Source organism: Diadema antillarum, unplaced genomic scaffold, assembly GCF_040938485.1.
Source record: "Diadema antillarum isolate AM-2024a unplaced genomic scaffold, OU_Dant_1.0 seq00000368_RagTag, whole genome shotgun sequence".
Taxonomy (NCBI): Eukaryota; Metazoa; Echinodermata; class Echinoidea; order Diadematoida; family Diadematidae; genus Diadema; species Diadema antillarum.
The window spans coordinates 1,684,713-1,706,663 of record NW_027271369.1 but is presented as its reverse complement, the minus strand read 5'-3'; the positions used below and the strand labels follow the sequence as shown (position 1 = coordinate 1,706,663).

Genomic DNA, 21,951 nt, shown 5'->3' with positions numbered 1-21,951 from the left:
ATATTCAAATTAGAAATACATTTTAGTGATTTCTTTTTTTAGTGGAAATATATAATGCAACCCTACCTCCTTTCTTATCATCTTTATTGTTTGTAATAGAATTACACCCTGATATCCCTGCTGGAAAGAACACAGTTTCTCACAGTGTGTTTACAATGTGTTCACAAAGTCGCCACGCTATGTGAAAACGCTCGAATTAAACAGTGTGAAGGTGATTTCACACTGTGGTGTGGTTTTTCACAGAAAGTTCACATAATGTTCTGTTTCACACTGTGTTTGATGATTCACAATGTGTTCACAATGTTAACACGCTCGAATTTAACAGTGTGAAGAGATTTCACACTGTGTTCACAGTGTATTCACACTGTGTTTCACAATGTATTTCACACTGTGTTCTTTCCAGCAGGAATACTAAAGAGGAGAAAAGTGAATAAGCCTTGTTTCAGTTAAACCGATTACTGGACTCTGAAATTTACCTTTTATTATTCGCTCCAAAAAAAATATCATACTGCATCATTTTTTTTTGAAACTCCAGTACTCCTGACATTATAGTGACATATAGAAAAAACTTCTTTGTTATTTGTGATCTCATCAGTAATTTGATTCTCTGTATGATATACAGAACAAGAGGGCAAATATCATTTTTATCGAAAGGATAATCTAAATCTCTTCTTTTTTTCAATTAAAGTAACACTCAAATCCGTCTCTATTTCTTTATCAGTTACATCAGCAGCATTATCATGAATTTGATCTGACGAATACGCTATTAAAAGGTTCCGTCATTGCCATTTTGTTCAATGTTCAGATCTGAGCAAGAAAAGGAGGTTTGATAAAACAGTACATGGCATGAGTGAGAAACATATGGGCCTAAATGTGTAATGACAGAAGAAAACATAGAAAGGGGTGCAGCCATAGGCGCCGGAAGTGGGGGGGGGGGGGGGGGGGGGCAGGGGGGCGTCGCCCCTTAATCCAAAAAGTGGGGGGGGGGGGGCAAAACGCATTTTTGCCCCCCCAAAAAGCCCCCCCCCCCAAAAAAAAAAAAAAGAAAGAAAAGAAAGTGATAATAATAAAAATAAATTAATAAACAAAGAAAATAAAATAAATATGTATATATATGAATAAAAGGGAAAAAATATGGCTACAAACGGCAGCTTTTGGACTATAAAATGTCAAAATTTTCAAGCTCGCTCGCTTCGCTCGCTCGCATCCAGCAGTTGAGCCCGGTGCGCCTACCCCATAATTTCTAAAGCGAAAAATATAGCTACGACGGCAGTTGTTGGACTCTAGAATGTCAAAATTTTCAAGCTCGCTCGCTTCGCTCGCTCGCATTGAATCGTTATGCCACTCTCCTAATGTTGCTGAAAGTAATTGCCAGTAGTTGTGCCCGATGCCCCCACCCCTTAATTTCCAAAGCGAAAGATATATCTACAAACGGGAGTTTTGGGACTGTAAAATGTCAAAATTCTCAAGCTCGCTCGCTTTGCTCGCTCGCATTGAATCGTTATGCCATTCTCCTAATGTTGCTGCCAGTAATTGCCAGCAGTTGCGCCCGATGCGCCGCCCCATTAATTTCCAAAGTGAAAGATATATCTAAAAACCCCAGTTTTGGGACTGTAGAATGTCAAAATTTTCAAGCTTGCTCGCTTCGCTCGCTCGCATTGAATCGTTATGCCATTCTCCTAATGTTGCTGCAAATAATTGCCAGCAGTTGCGCCCGATGCGCCCCCATTTATTTCCAAAGCGAAATATATAGCTACAATTAAAACTCCAGTTTTGGAACTGTAGAATATCAAAATTTTCAAGCTCGCTCGCTTCGCTCGCTCGCATTTTATTGTTATGCCATTCACCTTATGTTGCTGACAGTATATAATTTGTCGATCGTTTCACACCGTCATTCCATAATCCATGTAAGGAAAACTTACAATGTTCCTCAATGACTGCGTTGTTGAATGTATCACATTCCGTAATGTATTGTAGTCCCATTATTGCTTACGCACACACGCACAAGCATACAGACCGTCAAAATTACTTTATGGTTCCCCCACTGTTTCGACCCACCGTACGCCACTTATATATATATATATATATATATATATTGTAACGAAATTTTGGTATGGAGAGGGCGATTGGTAAGCTGAGGATACTTGGCTTCCTTTACTCGCTTACTCTCCTCAAAATTCGTTATGTGGTTAGTAAGCGTGCCTACGGTTCAGCCAGTGTACTGGAAATTATGTAATTAATTGTAAGGTATTGCGGAACAAGAAGTATTAGAGTCACACGTCACAAAGACCACAGGAGGCATCATATGGAGTTTGTCCAATTTATTTGTGAAGAAAGTTATTTCCACCACGAACATTACAACGAACAAAACTTATTGATCTACATGCTGACACTCCTAAACGAAAAGACTCCTCAACTAGGCATAAACAAGTCTATTTATACTGAGGTCACCTGTTAGCGGCCGCGAGAGTGGCCTTGCTGGGAGAGAGCAATCTGACCCTGCGGCCAGCTGTCGCCGTCCATCATTGTGAGGACGAGGGCGTGGCCTTACGTGTCCCTGTCCTCACGCGACCCTGTCCTTAGCTGGGGTCGCATGCGGACGCGTCCCTTCGTTACGTAAGAGCGAGGTCGCATGCGGACGCGTCCTTTCGTTACGTAAGAGCGAGGTCGCATGCGGCGTCCTTGCTTTTTACGACACGAGGCCACTGCTCGCGGACGCGGAAGTTGCAGAGTCAGAGAAATCTCGAGGGAAGGTGAGACGAAAGTGCAAGCGAGCAGAAATGAAAAGAAAGCGTGGGGGAGAAATAATAGTCAGCAGAAAACGAGAAGCAGGAGAAAGTAAAGTAGCAAGGATGGCACGATGACAGAGGCCGATCGTCGAGCAAGGACGAAAAGAACAAGGATAGAGCGAGGACGAGAAGCAGACATGATATAGAGCCTCAGTTTACTTTCAACATTAATTCAAATGTAAATCGATACAATACATAAAGATGAATGAATAAAAATGGAATAAAAATGGAATATACGGAACATATGATGCAAATGCTATATCGTGAATTATGTCTCAACAGGATTCGTAACAATATATAATAGATGTGTGTGTGCGTGTGTGTGTGTGTGTGTGTATATATATATATATATTGTGTAACATATGCATGGTCTAATCTTGAGCCCCCTCCAATGTTTGCACCCCCCCCCCCCCCCAATCCAAAACTGCTTCCGGCGCGCCTGGGTGCAGCTGCAGATGATCTGCAATAATAAAAAGAAACAACAGAATACGAGACAACGCAGTAATACTGCTGCATACTTGAATTCCAGATATTATGCTTATGAAACTGCTATCGACTCACACTGCCAAATACAAAAACGAAAGGCAGTTAGTGTTTCAGCGGCGTGTGTCTTAGAAGACTAGAGTAATACATAAAACATCGAAATTATTGAAGCTGCTTAATTAATTGGATGAAAATTGCACCAGGCGTAGAAATGTACAGAGGAAGTATCATGAAAAGAGACTGAAGATTACTTTGCTCAACCATGATTCCATAGCTAACTGAGGCGAAACATAATTGCTAAACTCGCCTTCGGAACAACACACGGCCACGCCTCAACTGTGCACATCAACACTATGCGGCATCACGACATCCTCACGCAAAAAAAAAAAAAAAAAAAAAAAAAAACACCACGCGACCGCCCCGCCCTACAAGGGGCGTGGCTATGCAATGTAAAAGAAAGGAGAAAAAGAAAGAAAAAAGAAAGAAATAGAACATGAGAAGAAAAGAAATGAATCCAAACGACCTCTGTCATTGCAATCGTATCACCTTGCGACACTAGTTACAAGCGTGAATTGGCCGCACAGGCGACAGGCACAGTCTAGCTGTGTTGCATCAGCTGCTATAGGAATTTCTTCATCAAGACTCAACACTCAAGAGGCCTGAAGAATCAACATCACGCCACCACAATGCATAAGTACGTGCATTATACAATGATTAATAAGTGCGGTACTACGTTGAAAAAAAAAAATGGACGTTTACAGGGGGTATTGAAATACATAAACATAGATTCTATGCATATTAGTTAAGCATTCATGGGCAAACTCCAAAGTCCAAATGATGTTGCAAAGACACGCCCACGCCGCACGGTCCACACGAGAATGCCCCAACTCTGCACATCAACTATGCGGCATTGGGACATCCCCACGCAAGCCACACCACTCGACAGCCGCCCGCACCGTGGGGGCGTGGCTATTCAACGTAAAAAGAAAGGGGATAAAAGCAGGTAAAAGAAAGGAATAGAACAGAAAGAAGAAAGAAAGGAATCCACACGACCTCAGTCATTGCAATCGGTTCACCTTGAGATAGTGGTTACAAGCGTGAGTTGGTCCACAGGCCCTACGAATCAGGATCAGCCCCACATGATCAAAGGCCACTTTGCAAATAATTCGGTGAACAGACGCGATCACAGGCAGTCCCAGTAGGTGGTGCAACTCTACAAAGTGAAGATCAATTTCAGATCTTCGTTCCATATCATACCTCGCAATGTCTCATGTACCGAATGACAACCCTGGCGGCGAAAGAGGAGGCCGTGTGATTCTCTGGATGATACCCAGATCGATCTCGACGGCGTTCACGAAATGCATGTCGGGGATTCCAGGCTGCGAGGTGTGGATGGAACCGTTCGCCTTCTGCCAGTTTGCCTTGACGGAACTAGAGAAGATTGGGATCAAAGACGAACAATTGAGCTATGATGGCCACGAGAAGGAGTTTCAGACAGCTGCTGAGGCTATGGAGAAATATTTTCCACAGTCAAACATCTTTCCAGACAGACTTCAGTAAGTTTACTATAGCGTCTTTAAACTCTTCGTCCACAGGAAAACGAGGAATCTTGAATTACGATAAATTGTTGACTTTGGGCCTAATTAAAAATCAGTTCATTTGCATCTCGTCATATACATCTTTATAGTTGTTACAATTCACACTTTATGTACAAATTGTATCTACGTCTAAACTGGTATGATTGAACAATACTGTAATATTTATGGTGCACTTCTTTTGTTTTTCGATAATTTCTAATTGTGGTGGGTTATATTTAAGTATTCACAGTAACAGTTGTAGTAATAATAAAAAATGATACACTGTGGTCTTATTCACAAAGAGTATAGCCTCTCTGATGTCTTCAAGAAGACCTTGCAAATGTCATCATTACTTTAGCATTTCCAGGTGCCAATTTTTTACACCTTTGATGGTGGGCCGGGGTTTGGGGTTGAGAGGGATATCATGGGTACAAACATCTCGTCCAAGGACGGCAGTACTCGGCAAGACTCGAACACGACGTCAAGAATATCATCAAACCACAGTGAACCTGAAAATCGACAATATTTATTATTCTTCAGGGAACATGAATAATCCACAATTTCATAGAAAAGACCTCACAGTAATGATTTTGGATAAAATGATTCATAATTGTTTTATTTGTGTCTTCCTGTATGATGAAGGTTTGCCACAATCAAGAAGGAGTTGGAGGAATCAACCAGTAAATATGTTTTTGTCAAAGATGAAAGCATAGCTATGCCAACCGATCAGGGAAGACAATTCATACCAAAAGGATACTAACACGCCTTCCTTATCCGGCATCCTCTACTCGTGTACAAGTCGATGAGAAAGGCGTTTTTCGTACAGTACCAAGAAAATGGCAAGCTGAAGTCCAACGAAACTGATGAAAGTTCCTTCGACTTCCGCCCCTATGCCAAGGAGGATGGCGTCGATGCCGTCTTCCAGCAGCATCACGATCTCTGGAAATACATACGAGATCATGCCAACTCGTCACCGTTGGTCATCGATTCGTCTGCTCTTCTCACCAACCCCGCACCGGTACTTCGAGAGTTCTGTGAAGCCGTGGGTTTCCCCTACTCAGAGTCGCTCCTACAATGGTCCGGGTCGCCTGAGGTAGCCAAGTCATGGAAATGGGCAGGTGATAACATGTATAAGAATGAAGCCTTCTTGGGCGTGGCCAAGTACAGCACCCATTTCACTCCACCAGCAGCGGTCCCGGCCTGGGAGGAGGTGACAGACGATGTGCGGGAGCTCGCTGAGAAAGCGATGCCGTACTACGAGGACATGCTTCAGCAACGGCCTACTGAGTAGTCAGTAAATTGTATTTATTTACCATTTTTCATTAAGCAAACACACCCCTTTCCCATAACTGGTATTGAAGTATTGACTATTGAGTGCGTCAGTTGAGAAAGTATGATAATATACAGATGCACTTCTGGTGGTATAGTCACATAGTATTTCAATCGTACGCCAGAATTTTAAGTGCAGTATATAAATCTACCGTGATGGAGATTTTCAGATTACATAATACATGTACTAATTAATCAACAACCTTATGAGGTGTAACTACGAATGCAGTTTTGAGTGTGTAGAACGGCTCCTAAATACATCTCTTTTGTTTTACATCATGTCATGTGATCTATGACTTTCTGTAGTAATTAGATGAATCATCAATATTAATAGATTACTGATTCTGTACAGAGGCCATATTGTGTTATACCATCGCAATTCAACCATTGCAGGTCACTGGCAATGACTGGCACATTTTGGCAGTTTGTCAAATTTCTCACCTCAGAGGACATTGCACTATCCACCACATTACGATTATCTAATTGTTCAGAGTCTCAAATATACTAACATACCTGTTTCCTACAATGATAATATATACGTTATCCTATATGAAAGCTATATTTGGAGTAATAAAATATGTCTGTTTACCTGAATACAAAGTAATCTGAACAATGTTGAAGTACAATAACAATAATGTATCCTTACACATGTACTTTGATCTGTCACCTCTCCCTCCTATAGGGCCTAATGCCTGCATTCCATGCTACAAAGGATGATGTGTCACAATGCATGCACTTGCAATCCAATAAATTGACGTTAGAGTTCAAGAATGACGACAGTCACATTTAGATTATGTTTCTTGCTTGTAAACAGACTCAGGACTAGGTTTGGAGTCTATGGAGTGTAGTGCCTTCAGAGATTGTTTATATACACTGTTTGTAAACCCGTCCTGGTGTGTTCATACATTATGTTTGATCACAGGTTGATCTACAGACATGAAAGAAAATAAAATTGATATATGGCTTTAATTATGGTCTACGATAATGTTGTTCCTGCTATATGCAATGACAAAATGGTTTACACTTTCGAGTGTGGTGAAACGTCAAAGGGCGGATCACCACTATCATAATACCCTCGTTTTCACCAAACCGTCTGATCTCAACTTCAAGATGTCATTTCTTTAATAATTGTACAAATCGGTAGCTTTGATGATTACACGCGTTTTGTTTTCTACACACCTTTAGTTTTTAAATTTACAGTAACGTACGTAAAATATGTGTTTTGTCCTTTATGCACTTTATCCCGTTTTAATTGACATAACTTTATGTGTCGGCATTGCCATGTTTACTGTCTTTTAAATACGTTTAAAATCAAATGTACAACTTGAATAGATATATATAGATATATATATGGATATATACAGATATATATATATATATATATATATATATATAGATGTATAACTTGAATAGATATATTTTATTGGACGAATAAGTAGAAAGGAATAAAACATCCACTTACCAATCACGATCATTTCCTTTTATTGCAACAAGCACTATAACATCTGATTGCAGTACAGGGATGCCCCATCTCTTTTTTGTCTTTGATGGATTTAAACTCTTTAAAACCTAGCCTCAAAAAGTATTTTAAGAATTGCTTTTCTCCATTAAATCTCTGTATTTTTATACTCACATAAGGATAAACTTGAGACATAACCTATAAACCCTGCATGGCTTGTATGGTAAGTTTCTCAATAATATAAAATACCACCATGTTATACCTATAGTACCAGCCTAAACCGGCAGCCATTATGGGATGGTGCACTCCTGCAATTTGATGATTGGTTCAACAATGATCAGTTGAGTTCAGCTTATTCTATTCATGCGCGAATCCTTTTCCAGCCACACGCTGTTCTTCACCTTGTGAGTAGCCCTACCGATAAAACAATTAGGGACTACATCATCACGATTACACTTAAAACATAATTATACATATAACATAATCATGCTAAATGAATGAAGCTTAAAGCGTTTAATTATATGATGCATATAATGTACATAATTTTATATATATGTTATACTTACGTATATTATATACATGTAATATAAAAACTCGTAAAGATATGGTCAAGCATAATCGTATTCATGTTATGACAATAACTGTAAGCATATTAAACGTTTAGTATACCTTATCCGCCTTGGACTACTTAATATAACAATGTTAGAATTTCGGAGCTTGGTTATTTGTTCCATGTTCTTCGTGTCACTGCCGGCAACCAGGGACAGCCTGCTGGTAGAATCACTGCCCACATGACAGGTTCGAGTCCTCCTACTTCTTTTTTCCGACATGTTTGTTAATTTACAGATCAGCAGTTGCGATATTAACAAATTTAATTTGTGGAGGGAGACAAATTGAAGAAACTACACCGAAACTTAAGGTAAGTATGTTGTAAATGTAGAGAGTGTGTGTGTGTGTGTGTGTGTGTTAGAGACCTTCTTATTCTTCGGACCCTGAACCCACTGACGAAGAAAAGCCCGTTACTGGTAAAAAAAATAAATGATCATGCGTAAATACGAGCGGACCACTTGAGAAAAGTCCCCTTTGGACTTCTACTTACTCTTCGTATTACAACAGCCGTACATTCAGTTGAGGGTTTTTTTGATTGATAAAAGAGCGTATAGAAATGATTCAGCATTTACCTGAATTCGTCTATACAGAAATGCGCAAGAAGTAGAACTACAAGAAACAAAATACAATGTAGCTGCCCAGTGAATAACATCAGTGTTTGCCCATTTCTCCGTGTGTTTGGGTTTGTGGAGTTACCGATATGGTTTGTGTATGCAAACGACCGTGACGTGGCAAGACAAGAAAGAAAAGAAACCGGTTAAAGGGATAGTATAGTATTCGTGGAGATGAGAATTGGACTTTTAACTTTTTGCGAGATACCAAGAGACCACATATGAAATGGTACAGAGGATACTGGTCATTCTAAGAGTAATTCATAGTTTATTTGATGAAAATCAGTTTTGGAATGGCTGAGATACCCAAACACAAAGTAAAACAAAGCGATCGTAATAAAAGGTGGGTCCCACCTTATATCAGATCATTATTTTTGGAGATATCAGCCATTTCAGAACCAATTTTCATCAAATAGACACTAAATGCCTCTTAAAATTACATGCTCTTTCATATTTCATAACAGGTTTCTCATCATCTCATCAAAAATGTTAGAAACCTGAAGTTATGTCTCAACCAAAACTGTATACTATCCCTTTAAAACAGACATCCTCTTAAGACATGGTCGTTCACACACACACACACACACACACACACACACACACACACAAAACCACTGCCTGTGGCATGTGGATTGAACGTAACATAATGTCTGAGGCTTGTTCGTTTGCAGGAGAATAAAATGCATATGAGTACTCATATGGAAGGATAAAAGTTAGTCTTTTTGAAGATAGAATTAGCCAAAGGTCAAATTGCCAATATTTCAACTAATCTCCTTCAAAAAGCTTATTTAGTATTCTAACAGGACTGGCAAAGAATGTGAAATATTGTAAATACTTCAGGCGACGACTGTATGATTTGAGCCAAAGTGTACGATACATGGAAAGAAATGTTGCACTTACATGAATGTATACCATTACTGAAGTACGGAGGCAACATACTGTTATTCATGATATTCATAGAGTTAGAAATCTTCATAATCTAACAGTGATAGCATTCCATTCTCCCGTCATACAACATTTATAAAAATCGTCATGTCTATGGCTATAGATGTTTATAATTTTGAGTGATGTAAATAGCCAATTTGACCTTTCCGTGCAAAAACACACATACACACAAACACACACACCGAAGTATTGTGTCATTTTGATATCATACTAGCTTGAAGAGGTGAGTACTAAGTAATAACGATGATGATAATGATAATGATAATAACAATGATAATGATAATGATAATAACAATAATAATAATGGCACTTCCACTCAACAGGGCGGTGGGATCTGGAATGAAGTTCTAACTACAGAAGGGGTCTAGTCACTACGGCCTAAGCTACACAGACAATAGCTAACACATCCCCCAAGCACGAGGACGTAATTAAAAGCTGAGTTCATTAGGGAGAATCACTTATCTAGAAGAATCTCCATTGGACTTTCACAAGTGACGTAAAAGACGTGCGAGATCATCAGACAGTATCATGTGACAAAAAAGAAGAAGAAAAGAATGAAAGTTGTTTTTACAACTAGGCTACTGGCCTATTTGAACTTATTTTATGGATAGAGACTGATCAACAGCTATGAGAACATTGTCATTGCTAGATCACATCTTGATGATTTGACATCAGGGGCTATGATTGGCCTATGAATATGAATGCTATTTACCGTATGTATGTACAGTGTACATGTCAATTATTCATAGATTATGAATGCTGTTTACCGTATAAATGTACATTATTCACACATGCACACATGCATGACTAGGATATGATTTTGTCCCGACAGGTACATTTTCTGGAGCCCAGATATTGTTACACGTACAGGTTTTGATGTTGACATTATAGAGAGGCCTAAATGCGTTTTTGGTAAATAGGCATATTCTCTAATATCGGTTTTTGAGGATGAACGATTGTTATTGACGAATACGTTGCCTGTCAAAGTGGCATGAATGTGTTTAGTTTTGAATATTTACAAGTTTCACGATTTAAAGTATATTCTTTTAGAAGTTTCTGATAGTAAAATAGGGTCAGCTACATTTTTAGATTGGAGTGATACAAGAAATAGCACGCCATACATTTGGATATAACAAGTTTGTTTTGTTTTGTTTTTCTGAACTAGGCTTGTAGAACAGAAAGCATTGTATCCTTTCCAATTGCAACACTAAATGCACAGGTTTATTCTTCAAAAAGGAGAGGATGTAACAATTTGTGCTACATTGTTGACTTGTATGAATATTCATATGCATAAATTCATGAGTGATGGGGTCACATGATTTCTGACGCAATAAAGCCCAGTGTGCACGAATGACCCGTAATCGTGGCGGTCATCTGATTCTTGTGTGATCTTGAAACAGAATGGACACAAAACTGGCAAGAATCAGATTGAGGCTAGAAAAATAACGTATTTTAGGAAGATGTTGCAGATATAGTCATTCTAAATGCCAACAATCGGCTGTAGCAAAATTCCTAGGAGTAGGCCTACCAGTTGACACTGAATCTATAAAGAACATAGTGTTAGTGATGTTCGTTTCAAAGTTAGTACGATTATAAAAGCAGATATTGGGCCATGACAAGATACATGCGCGCGCGCGCACACACACACACACACATATACGCGTATGTTTTATATCATATTAGTATTTATATGGCGAAACCTGTGTTTATCTCTCACATACTTACAGATTATAATGGTTTCGTGGGGAAACAAACATCAAAGGCCGAATCTCCTAGATGTTCAAAGGCCGCTTGACAAGCAACTCGGTGAACAGATCGATTCGATTACATACGGAGTCGTCCCACTTTGCTGTTATAATTCTGCATTGTGAAGAGATATTTTTGTTTTCCTCACCAACCTCGCAATGTCTCATATACCGCAAGAAAACCCTGGCGGAAAAAGTGAAGGCCGGGCGATTCTGTGGATGATACCAAGATCAATCTCGACGGCGTTCGCGAAATGCATGTCGGGGATTCCAGACTGCGAGGTGTGGATGGAACCTTTCGGACTCAGCCAGTTTGCCTTGACGCAATTGAAGAAGCTTGGGATCACAGACGGTCCCATGAGCTACGTTGGCCACGAGGAAGAGTTCAAGGTAGCAGCCGAGGCAGTAGAGGGCTATTTGCCCGGGACCACATTCTTTCCAGATAGACTACCGTAAGTTTACTAAGCTCTTTTGAGTCTTCTGATATGTTAACAAGGGATTTTCATTGATATGACACATGGTTACTTTCGGACTTAAAAATCAGTTTATTTTTATGTAGGACCTAATTATATGCCTCTGTAACTTTGTCACAAAATACAACAAATATCTCAAGGTTTGATGCCCATGATTTTGGTTCTGAATTGAATGTAATGCAGGTTATATACAGTCTTTAATCTTAGGCTAATTCTATCGTAGTACTAGTAGTAGTGATGATCGTAACAATGATGACAATGTACTTCAGAAAACAAACATACTTTCGTCTCATTTACAAAGGGTAGCCTTTTCAGTGTCCTCCAGAGGGCCCCACTATTATTTTTGCGCAAGAATTTATAGGTAATTATTTTTACATCTGATCTGTCGAGAGCATTGTCATGGGTAAAAACAATCTCGTCCTCGGTGGTTATAGCACTCGGCAGAACTCAAACACGTATGAACGTCGTAAGCATTATCAACTTTACTATACAGTGCCGCCAATTAATGGGCTTTTAAAGGAGTAGGTATGATATGAGGTCACGTTTAAATCTAGCATCCGGGTTTAAGAAAAATCGACGATACTTACTATGCGACAGGGAAAAGACTAGGAATTCAAAATGAAATATGAACAAAAACATCATGGACAGTAATGATGATAATTAATCTGTAAAATCAACATTTGTAATTGTTTCATCCGTATCTTTCTAAATAATAAAGGTTTGCAACTATCAAGAAAGAGTTGGAGGAATCAACCAGTAAATATGTGTTCGTTAAGGATGAAAGCTATGCCATATCAACCGATCAGAGACGACAATTCATCCCCAAAGGATACCAACATGCCTTCCTTATCCGACATCCTCTACTCGTGTACAAGTCAATGAGAAAGGGGTGGTTCGTACAGCTCCTAGAAGCTGATAAGCTGAAGTTCAACGAAACCGATGAAAGTTCCTTCGACCTCCGCCCCTATGCCAAGGAGGATGGCGTCGATATTGTCTTCCAGAAGCATCACGAGCTCTGGACCTACATACGAGATCATATCAACCCGTCACCGTTGGTCATCGATTCGTCTGCTCTTCTCACCAACCCCGCACCGGTACTTCAAGAGTTCTGTGAAGCCGTGGGTTTCCCCTACTCAGAGTCGCTCCTACAATGGTCCGGATCGCCTGAAGTAGGCAAGTCGTGGAAGTGGCCATGTGAAAACGCATATAAGAATGAAGCCTTCTTGGGCGTTGCCATATACAGCACCCATTTCACTCCACCAGCAGCGGTTCCGCCCTGGGAGGAGGTAACAGACGATGTGCGGGAGCTCGCTGAGAAAGCGATGCCGTACTACGAGGACATGTTTCAACATCGACTTATTGGGTAGTCAATGAAAATGTATTTGCCATTTTTTTAAATAAATCAAATAAGCATGCCATGTTACCCCCCCCCCCCAAAAAAAAAAATGAAATGAAATGAAATGAGGTAATACTCAGTACATGGTCACACCCAAGCCACTATTTCATGCAACAGAGGATGATAATGTCATTACTGTAATGAATATGCGAAACATATGAATATACAAACGACATCAGATAAAATATACTTTAGGAATGACGACGTTGGACAGTTAGTTTCTTTTACCAAGACCGATGTGGAATATGCTCTGGGTCTATGCTGATAGACTGCTTATAAATATCCTATATACACTGCTTGTTACTCCAGCCCAACAAGTTAATCTTCCTTCAACGCAATGACCAAAATGATTGAAACTTTCGAGTGTCTAATCATCACCATCCATAATACCCTTGTGTTCAACGAACCGTCTGATCTCAAATTCAAGATTTTTTTTTTTTTAACTGGGGGACTGATTGGTAACTTTGATGAGTTTTTTTTCTACACATGTATAGTTTGCAACCCTACAGTAATGTACGTTGTATATGTGTTTTGTCTTAAAGTAAGTTGTCCTGTTTTGATTGATATAATGTCACGTTTCATCATTGCCCTTTCTATTGCCTTTCCAATTCTTAGAAAAATCTAACGTTTAACTTAGATTGACAAATGGAATTAATTAAGGAGAAAAAATGCATCGATCCACTTACAAATATTGGCCACATGACTGTATTTTATCGAGCATAATTCCAAACTGCAATACAGGAAAGCTCCATTTTTTTAATGGATTTAATCTCTTTAAAACTGAGCTTCAAAAGTAACTGAAAATTGAATTTCTCTTAAATCTTCAGTATTTTCAACAAATAAGGATAAACTTAATGTATTAAGAATACCTATACCCTGTATGCTTAAAACTAAATCTGGCTTGCTAAGTTCTCTTAAGTATACAATATACCACCATGAATACCAAAGAGTGAACTATGCAATAAAATTGTGTGGTAAAATATCCATTCCTGTACTATATTATGATGGCTTGTTCAAAAATCAGTTCAGTTCAGTTCAGTTTATTCTAGTTATGCACCTGGCTGTTTTTCACCTGGTGAGTGCCGACAAAACAAATAGGACGTACATCAACATGATTACAATCAAAATATGATCATAATCTAGAGTATATCAGAACGCGTGCCCAAATTGAAAACACTGAACATTAATCATGATCAAACACTTTAAAACAATATGGACAGAGAATACGTGTATTTATTCGTACAGATATATTCTGTGGTTAGGCACAATCTTATTCATGTCATGACAATAGCCGTGAGCATGTTGAGTGATGTGTGTTGTGTGTGTGTTTGTGTGTGTGTGTGTGTGTGTGTGTGTGATGACTGATACGATTTGAGTATGCAAGCACTGTGACACAGCAAGAAAAGACAAAAAAGAAATGATGGGTTGAAAAACAGCTACCCTCTAAAGAAATGTTAGACGTCAAAAAAAAATCGCTCCATGTGGATTGAACGTAGCTTATCTTGAAAGCTCTTTCAAGCTTGAGAATAACATGCGTAATACACGTACCCTGTGACAATATGTTGATTACATAATTGAGAAAGAGAAAGTAGATGAAGTAACATTTATTCTTCTTGAAGATGGGATCCAAAGGTCATATTCACAAAATCTTTCCACCATCCTTTTTGACATGGCAATTGAATCAATCGTCTGTCACACATCTACAACAAATTGATGGTATCGAATTAATGCCATTTAAAAGGGCAATATTTAACTGTATAAGTTGTTAGGGTATAAATACTGCAGCCGCTATTCTGGTTCTATACGGTTAAAAAGGTAATAATTCAGCAGAAAACCTGTCTTCCCCTTCGCAAATCATAATACTATGAAAAAATAGAAAAGTTGAGTCTTTGGAAATTTGTGAAAAGTTTTTGCTGTTTACCCTCTAAAAATGTTAACAACTATATAAAGTAAATATGATATAGGAAATGTCGAATCTGTGAAAAACTTATGGAAAGATTTTGGAAGCATGCTAAACTCAGGGAGCAGGGAGAAGCACATGTATTATAGATGGGATTTTTCATTACGACCAACCAGGTGGCAGTGGATAGTTGATAAGACAAAATAGAGTATAGTCTAGTCGCCAGCGGGAGATATTCTCTTATGCTCGTACTTCATCTGGGCATCGAGACAATAAACTACAATCTCAGCACATGTTGTGCACTTCTGGCTCTTCTAAAGTGTCATATTGTATGGTAGTTGAGCATGCAAGGTACGCCAGTGTGGTTGAGAATGATGCATTGCTGAAAACCATGCAGTTGCCACCGTGGCGAGTATAGAATAATTATTGTAAATACCTCCGTTGTCCGTCGACGACTGTGTGATTTCAGCCAAAGACAAATGATACACGGAAAGAAATGCTATACATTTAGATATACCGCTATTGAAATATAGAGACAACATGCTCTCATTCAAGGACTTTGTAGAGTCTAACATCTTCCAAAATAGGTGCCCAATACAAAAGTGATTGAAGTATGCTGTTGTAATTACGTGGAGAAAAGTTTGTAAAATGTGACGATATTAGATGTTTCTCGGAACATGCTATTTGACGCAGAATTGTTGTACAAAGTCTTTTTCAAGATCACGATGAAAAGGTTAAGGTGTTTTATAAAGAATTAAAAGTTTTTATTTGTGTGGAGATAGGGAAGACATCGACAGAAGCCCACAGAATTTCTCGATGGGCTCAAAGATCCTCATGCAGGACCAGCTATTAAAGTCCAGAAGTATCGTAATTGTGAAAATGACACCAAAAATACATAGAGAGTGGTTACCCCATCACAGAAAGAAAGGTACTGGATTAAGCATTATTGGGAGATCTCCAGCCGGACACAAACTTTTCTTGCCAGTAACAGAGAGAAAAAAAAACAACAAATCAACAACGACACCAAAATACTCGCGGCATTTCTACTCCTAACAGGAGGGAAAAAATCAAATTGCAAAAGTATCTACCCATAACCTCTCAATAAGGTAGGCCTACAGATATATTTTGACTTTGCCAAATTCGTCTTCATCCTTTAAAAATTATTTGAATCATAGCAACACTGAATCAATATTTTTAAACAAAGGGCCTATCACAGTAAGTCTACCTGAAATTTCGACCACTGACATTAAAGATACATGCAGGTAGTGAATGACGACACGCATGTTCATGTATTGAAAAAAAATGATATGCTTTATTGTGGTATGCCTTCATAATATGTGCAGAAATCGATTAAAGGCATTATCGCCCGTTTGCAGATGATCCAAAATCCCAGCCTAGTGCTTCAAAATGGTTTTATAAATGCGAGTTTGGGATAGAAACATGCGATGTAAAAATGTTAATCAGTGTAATCAATGTTAAGTATTGTTTAATAGTTATACAAAATGTGAACAATAGTTTTAATGAAATAGTTTCTTGACTGAAATGTCTGCAGTTATGATTTTTTGAAAAAAAATAGTGATATCTCCCTATTTGTTAGGCTTTATTGAAAAACTTTTAAATGTACGGTTGTTTTGTGATACAACTGACCTATTTTTTGTATTTTAACTTTCATATTATTTCTTTCGAAAAATCAAGGCTAAGATTTCTCAGCTATAATTTCATCACCTATTTTCCTTAATGAGCTGAGAATTCTCCTTATTAAAAACATTATTTATCACTCTCCATGTTGCTATGATATTCTTACAACAATTATTCAAATTGCTCAATAAAATATTCTCTTTTTAAAGCCCAAAATATTTAACAAAATATTCTTACATTTTACATAAGACCATCTATTCAAATCTCTAGGATTCTTTTTATACTTGTAAAATAATTAATTTTTCTTATTCACACTTTTCAACAAAACCTTATCTAACCATGGATGCCTATCTAGGAACTTTTTGTAGTCATTCTTTTTCTTCAAAATAACTGAGTATCATATTAAGTATCAAACAAATTAAAACAAATATTACAAGAATCATTCACTTCATCTTCATTGGAAACATTACTCCAATCCGTAGATGTTAATTCATCTTTAAACAAAACTGTATCTAAACTTTGAAAATTACGTAATTGAGAATAGACCAAAAATTAGGTAATTGAGAATCGACAAAAGAATCAAAATATTCTAAATAAATGGGGAACTGATAACTAATATCAGATATTGCAATACCAGTTTCACGAAGTGGTAAACAACGTGAAAAAAAAATATCATCAGTATTAGAGTAAAGGAATGAATGATATGTCTAGTCTGCTTTGTAATGAATGGGAGAAATGAGGCGAAAATAATTGCTAAACTCGCCTTCGGAACAACACACGGCCACGCCTCAACTCTGCGCGTCAACTATGTGGCATCATGGGGCTATGTTGCATAAAAGTTACAATTATAGTAACTTTGCGGCCATCCAATGGTAACTTCCATGGAATTTTTTATTTTGATTGCCTGTTGAGTATTGTTGCTTTTATGCAACGGGCCCCAGGACACGACACCACACCATGCGACTGCCCCCCCCCCCCGCCCCACAATGGACGTGGCTATGTAATGTAAAAGAAAGGAGAACAAGGAAAGATAAAAGAAAGAAATAGAACAAAAGAAGAAAAGAAAGGAATACAAACGACCTCTGTCAATACAATCGGTTCACCTACAAGCGTGAATTGTGCCACAATTACTATATCAAGACTCAAGAGGCTTGAAGAATCAACATCACGCCACCACAATGCAAAAGTACATGGATGCATTATATATAGAATGATTCAGAAGTGCCGCCGTGCGGTATTACGTTGAAAAAAAAAGGACGTTTATAGGGGGTATTGAAATACATAACCAGAGATTCTATGCATAGTAATTAAGCATTCATGGGCAAATTCCAAAGTCCAAATGATGTTGCAAAGACACGGCCACACCGCGCTGTCCACACGAGAACGCCCCAACTCTGCACATAAACTATGCGACATCAGGACATCTCCACGCACACCACACCACTCGACAGCCGCCCGCACCACAAGGGGCGTGGCTATTCAATGTAAAAAAAGAGAGGGGGATAAAAGCAGGTAAAATAAAAGAATAGAACAGAAAGAAGAAAGAAAGGAATCCAACGACCTCAGTCATTGCAATCGCTTCACCTTGAGACAGTAGTTACAAGCGTGAATTGGCCCACAGGCCCGACGAATCAGGACCACGCCCCATGTTTGAATATTATGATCAAAGGCCACTTTGCAAATGATTCGGTGAACAGACGCGATCACAGGCAGTCCCAGTAGGTGGTGCACCTCTACAGAGTGAAGACCAATTTCAGATCTTCGTTCCAAATCATACAGTACCTCGCAATGTCTCATGTACCGGATGACAACCCTGGCGGCGAAAGAGGAGGCCGTGCGTTTCTTTGGATGATACCAAGATCGATCTCGACGGCGTTCACGAAATGCATGTCGGGGATTCCAGGCTGCGAGGTTTGGATGGAACCGTTCGCCTTCTGTCAGTTTGCCTTGACGGAACTAGAGAAGCTTGGGATTAAAGACGAACAATTTAGCTATGCTGGCCACGAGAAGATGTTCCAGACAGCTGCTGAGGCTATGGAGAAATATTTTCCACAGTCAAACATCTTTCCAGACAGACTTCCGTAAGTTGACTATAGCGTCTTTGACTCTTCGTCCCCATGGAAAGGAGGAATTTTTATTTACGATAAATTGTTGACTTTGGGCCTAAAAATCAGGTTTATTTGCATCTCATCATACTATACATCTTTATAGTTGTTACAATTCACACTTTATGTACAAGTTGTATCTACATCTAAATTGCTATGATTGAACAATAATATAAATGGTGCGCTTCTTTTGTTTTTCGATAATTTCTAATTGTGGTAGATTATTATTCAAGTAATCACAGTAACAGCTGTAGTAATCGCAAAATTATTGAAGTGTAGTGGTAATAGCTGTAAAAATAGCAACAACAGTAATAACAAACCGATAATGACAAAAAATACACTGTGGTCTTATTCACAAAGGTTATAGCCTCTGTGACTGATGTCTTCAAGGAGACCCTGCAAATGTCAGTATTATACTTCAGCATTTCCACGTGTTAATTTTTACACCTGTGATGGTGGGCCGGGGTTTGGGGTTGAGGGGGACATCATGGGTACAAACATCTCGTCCAAGGACTTCAGTACTCGGCAAGACTCGAACACGACGTGAAGAATATCATCAATAAACAGTGAACCTGAAAATTGACAATATTTACTATACCACAGGAAATATGAATAATCCACTATTTTCGTAGAAAAGACTTGCTTGACAGTACTGTAATGATTTTGGGTAATATAATGATTTATGATTGCTTTATTTCTGTCTTCCTACATGATGAAGGTTTGCCACAATCAAGAAGAACTTGGAGGAATCAACCAGTAAATATGTTTTCGTCAAAGATGAAAGCATCGCTATGCCAACCGAACAGAGAAGACAATTCATCCCAAAAGGATACAAACACGCCTTCCTTATCCGGCATCCTCTGCTCGTGTACAAGTCTATGAGAAAGGGGTGGTTCGCACAGCTCCGAAAATCCGGTGGGCTAAAGTTCAACGAAACTGATGAAAGTTCCTTCGATTTCCGCCTCTATGCCAAGGAGCTGGCGCTCGATGCCGTCTTCCAGCAGCACCACGATCTCTGGACCTACATACGAGATCATGTCAATCCGTCACCGTTGGTCATTGATTCGTCTGCTCTTCTCACCAACCCCGCAACGGTAATTCGAGAGTTCTGTGAAGCCGTGGGTTTCCCCTACTCAGAATCGCTCCTACAATGGTCAGGATCGCCTGAGGTAGCCAAGTCGTGGAAATGGGCAGGTGATAACATCTATAAGAATGTAGCCTTCTTGGGCGTGTCCATAAACAGCACCCATTTCACTCCACCGGCAGCAGTCCCGGCCTGGGAGGAGGTAACAGAAGATGTGCGGGAGCTCGCTGAGAAAGCGATGCCTTACTACGAGGATATGCTTAAACAACGGCCTGTTGAGTAGTCAGTAAATTGTATTTACCATAGTAAATCAAGCAACACCCCTTTGCCATAACTGGTACTGAAGTAATATTATGTTAATATGGTGAGTGCATCATCTGAGAAAGTAATAAACAGTCTATGCACTTCTGGTATAGTCAGATAGTATTTCAATTGTAGGCCAGAATTTTATGTGCAGTATATATCTACCATGATGGAGATGGTCAGATTACATGATACTAATAAATCGAGAACCACATGAGGTGTAACTACAAATGCAGCTTTGGTTTGTAGAACGGCTCCTACAATACTCTTAAAAACAGCAACATCTCTGGAACAAGTAATGCGATCTTTGACTTTCTGTAGCACTGAGATGAATCATCAATATTGATAGATTACTGATTCTGCACAGGGCCATATAATATGTGTTATTTCATCGCAATTCAACCATTGTAGGTCACTGGCAATGACTGGCACATTGTGGCAGTTTGTCAAATTTCTCACCTCAGAGGACATTGCACTATCCACCATTATTACGATTATCTAATTGTTCAGAGTCTTGAATATACTACATGTAATATACTTGTTACCTACAATAATAATGTATACATTGTCCTTTATGAAAGCTATGTTTGGAATGATAAAATATGTCTGTTTACCTAAATATAAAGTAAGCTGAACAATGCTGAAGTACAGTAATTACATATCCTTACACAGTCATGTACTTTGATCTGTCAGCTCTCCCTCTATAATGCCTGCATTCCACGCAACAAGGGATGATGTGTCACAATGCATACACTTGCAATCCAGTTGACATTTATAGTATAAGAATGACAGTCACGGTCATATAGATTATATTTCTTGTTTGTAAACAAACTCAGGCCTACGTTTGAAGTCTATGGAGTGTAAAACCTTCAGAGATTGTTTATATACACTGTTTGTAACCCCATCCTAGTGCGTTCATACAATCTGTTAGATCACAGGTTGATCTACAGACATGAAAAAAATGATATATGGCTTTAATTATGATCTACGATAATGTTGTTCCTGCTATATGCAATGACAAAATGGTTGACACTTTCGAGTGTGGTAAAACGTCAAGCTGCAGATCACCACTATCATAATACCCTCGTTTTCACCAAACCGTCTGATCTCAACTTCAAGATGTAATTTCTTTAATAATTGTACAAATCGTTAGCTTTGATGATTACACGCGTTTTGTTTTCTACACATCTTTAGTTTTTAAATTTACAGTAATGTACGTGAAATATGTGTTTTGTCCTTTATGCAGTTTATCCCGTTTTAATTGACATAACTTTATGTGTCGGCATTGCCATGTTTACTGTCTTTTAAATACGTTTAAAATCGAATGTTTAACTTGAATAGATAAATTTTATTGAACGAATAAAGAAGAAAGAAATAAAACATCCACTTACCAATCACGATCATTTCCTTTTATTGCAACAACACTATAACATCTGATTGCAGTACAGGGATGCTCCATCTCTTTTATGTCTTTGATGGATTTAAACTCTTGAAAACCTAGCCTC

General features: G+C 38.7%; 3 protein-coding genes across 3 annotated transcripts; all 3 read left to right on the top strand.

The window, feature by feature from the left end:
* Positions 1-4,151: 4,151 nt before the first annotated feature.
* LOC139731288 (uncharacterized) lies at positions 4,152-8,562 on the top strand. Its single transcript, XM_071642173.1, has 3 exons — positions 4,152-4,828; positions 5,492-6,139; positions 8,484-8,562. Coding segments are annotated over exons 2-3 (489 nt in total). The 5' UTR covers positions 4,152-4,828; positions 5,492-5,651; the 3' UTR covers positions 8,485-8,562.
* A 2,900-nt stretch (positions 8,563-11,462) lies between these two features.
* LOC139731323 (uncharacterized) lies at positions 11,463-14,943 on the top strand. The gene is made up of 2 exons (XM_071642212.1): positions 11,463-11,999; positions 12,739-14,943. Exons 1-2 carry the CDS (start codon positions 11,707-11,709, stop codon positions 13,385-13,387), a joined length of 942 nt encoding a protein of 313 aa, XP_071498313.1. The 5' UTR covers positions 11,463-11,706; the 3' UTR covers positions 13,388-14,943.
* A 3,310-nt stretch (positions 14,944-18,253) lies between these two features.
* On the top strand, positions 18,254-20,596 carry LOC139731287 (uncharacterized). Its single transcript, XM_071642172.1, has 2 exons — positions 18,254-19,035; positions 19,778-20,596. Exons 1-2 carry the CDS (start codon positions 18,743-18,745, stop codon positions 20,424-20,426), a joined length of 942 nt encoding a protein of 313 aa, XP_071498273.1. The 5' UTR covers positions 18,254-18,742; the 3' UTR covers positions 20,427-20,596.
* Positions 20,597-21,951: the final 1,355 nt, after the last annotated feature.

Coding starts and splice junctions, on each gene's coding strand:
- LOC139731288 (XM_071642173.1), top strand. CDS start 5,652: ATGAGAAAGGCGTTTTTCGTACAGTACCAAGAAAATGGCAAGCTGAAG.
- LOC139731323 (XM_071642212.1), top strand. CDS start 11,707: ATGTCTCATATACCGCAAGAAAACCCTGGCGGAAAAAGTGAAGGCCGG. Junction 12,000..12,738: donor TTCTTTCCAGATAGACTACC/GTAAGTTTACTA, acceptor TAAATAATAAAG/GTTTGCAACTATCAAGAAAG.
- LOC139731287 (XM_071642172.1), top strand. CDS start 18,743: ATGTCTCATGTACCGGATGACAACCCTGGCGGCGAAAGAGGAGGCCGT. Junction 19,036..19,777: donor ATCTTTCCAGACAGACTTCC/GTAAGTTGACTA, acceptor TACATGATGAAG/GTTTGCCACAATCAAGAAGA.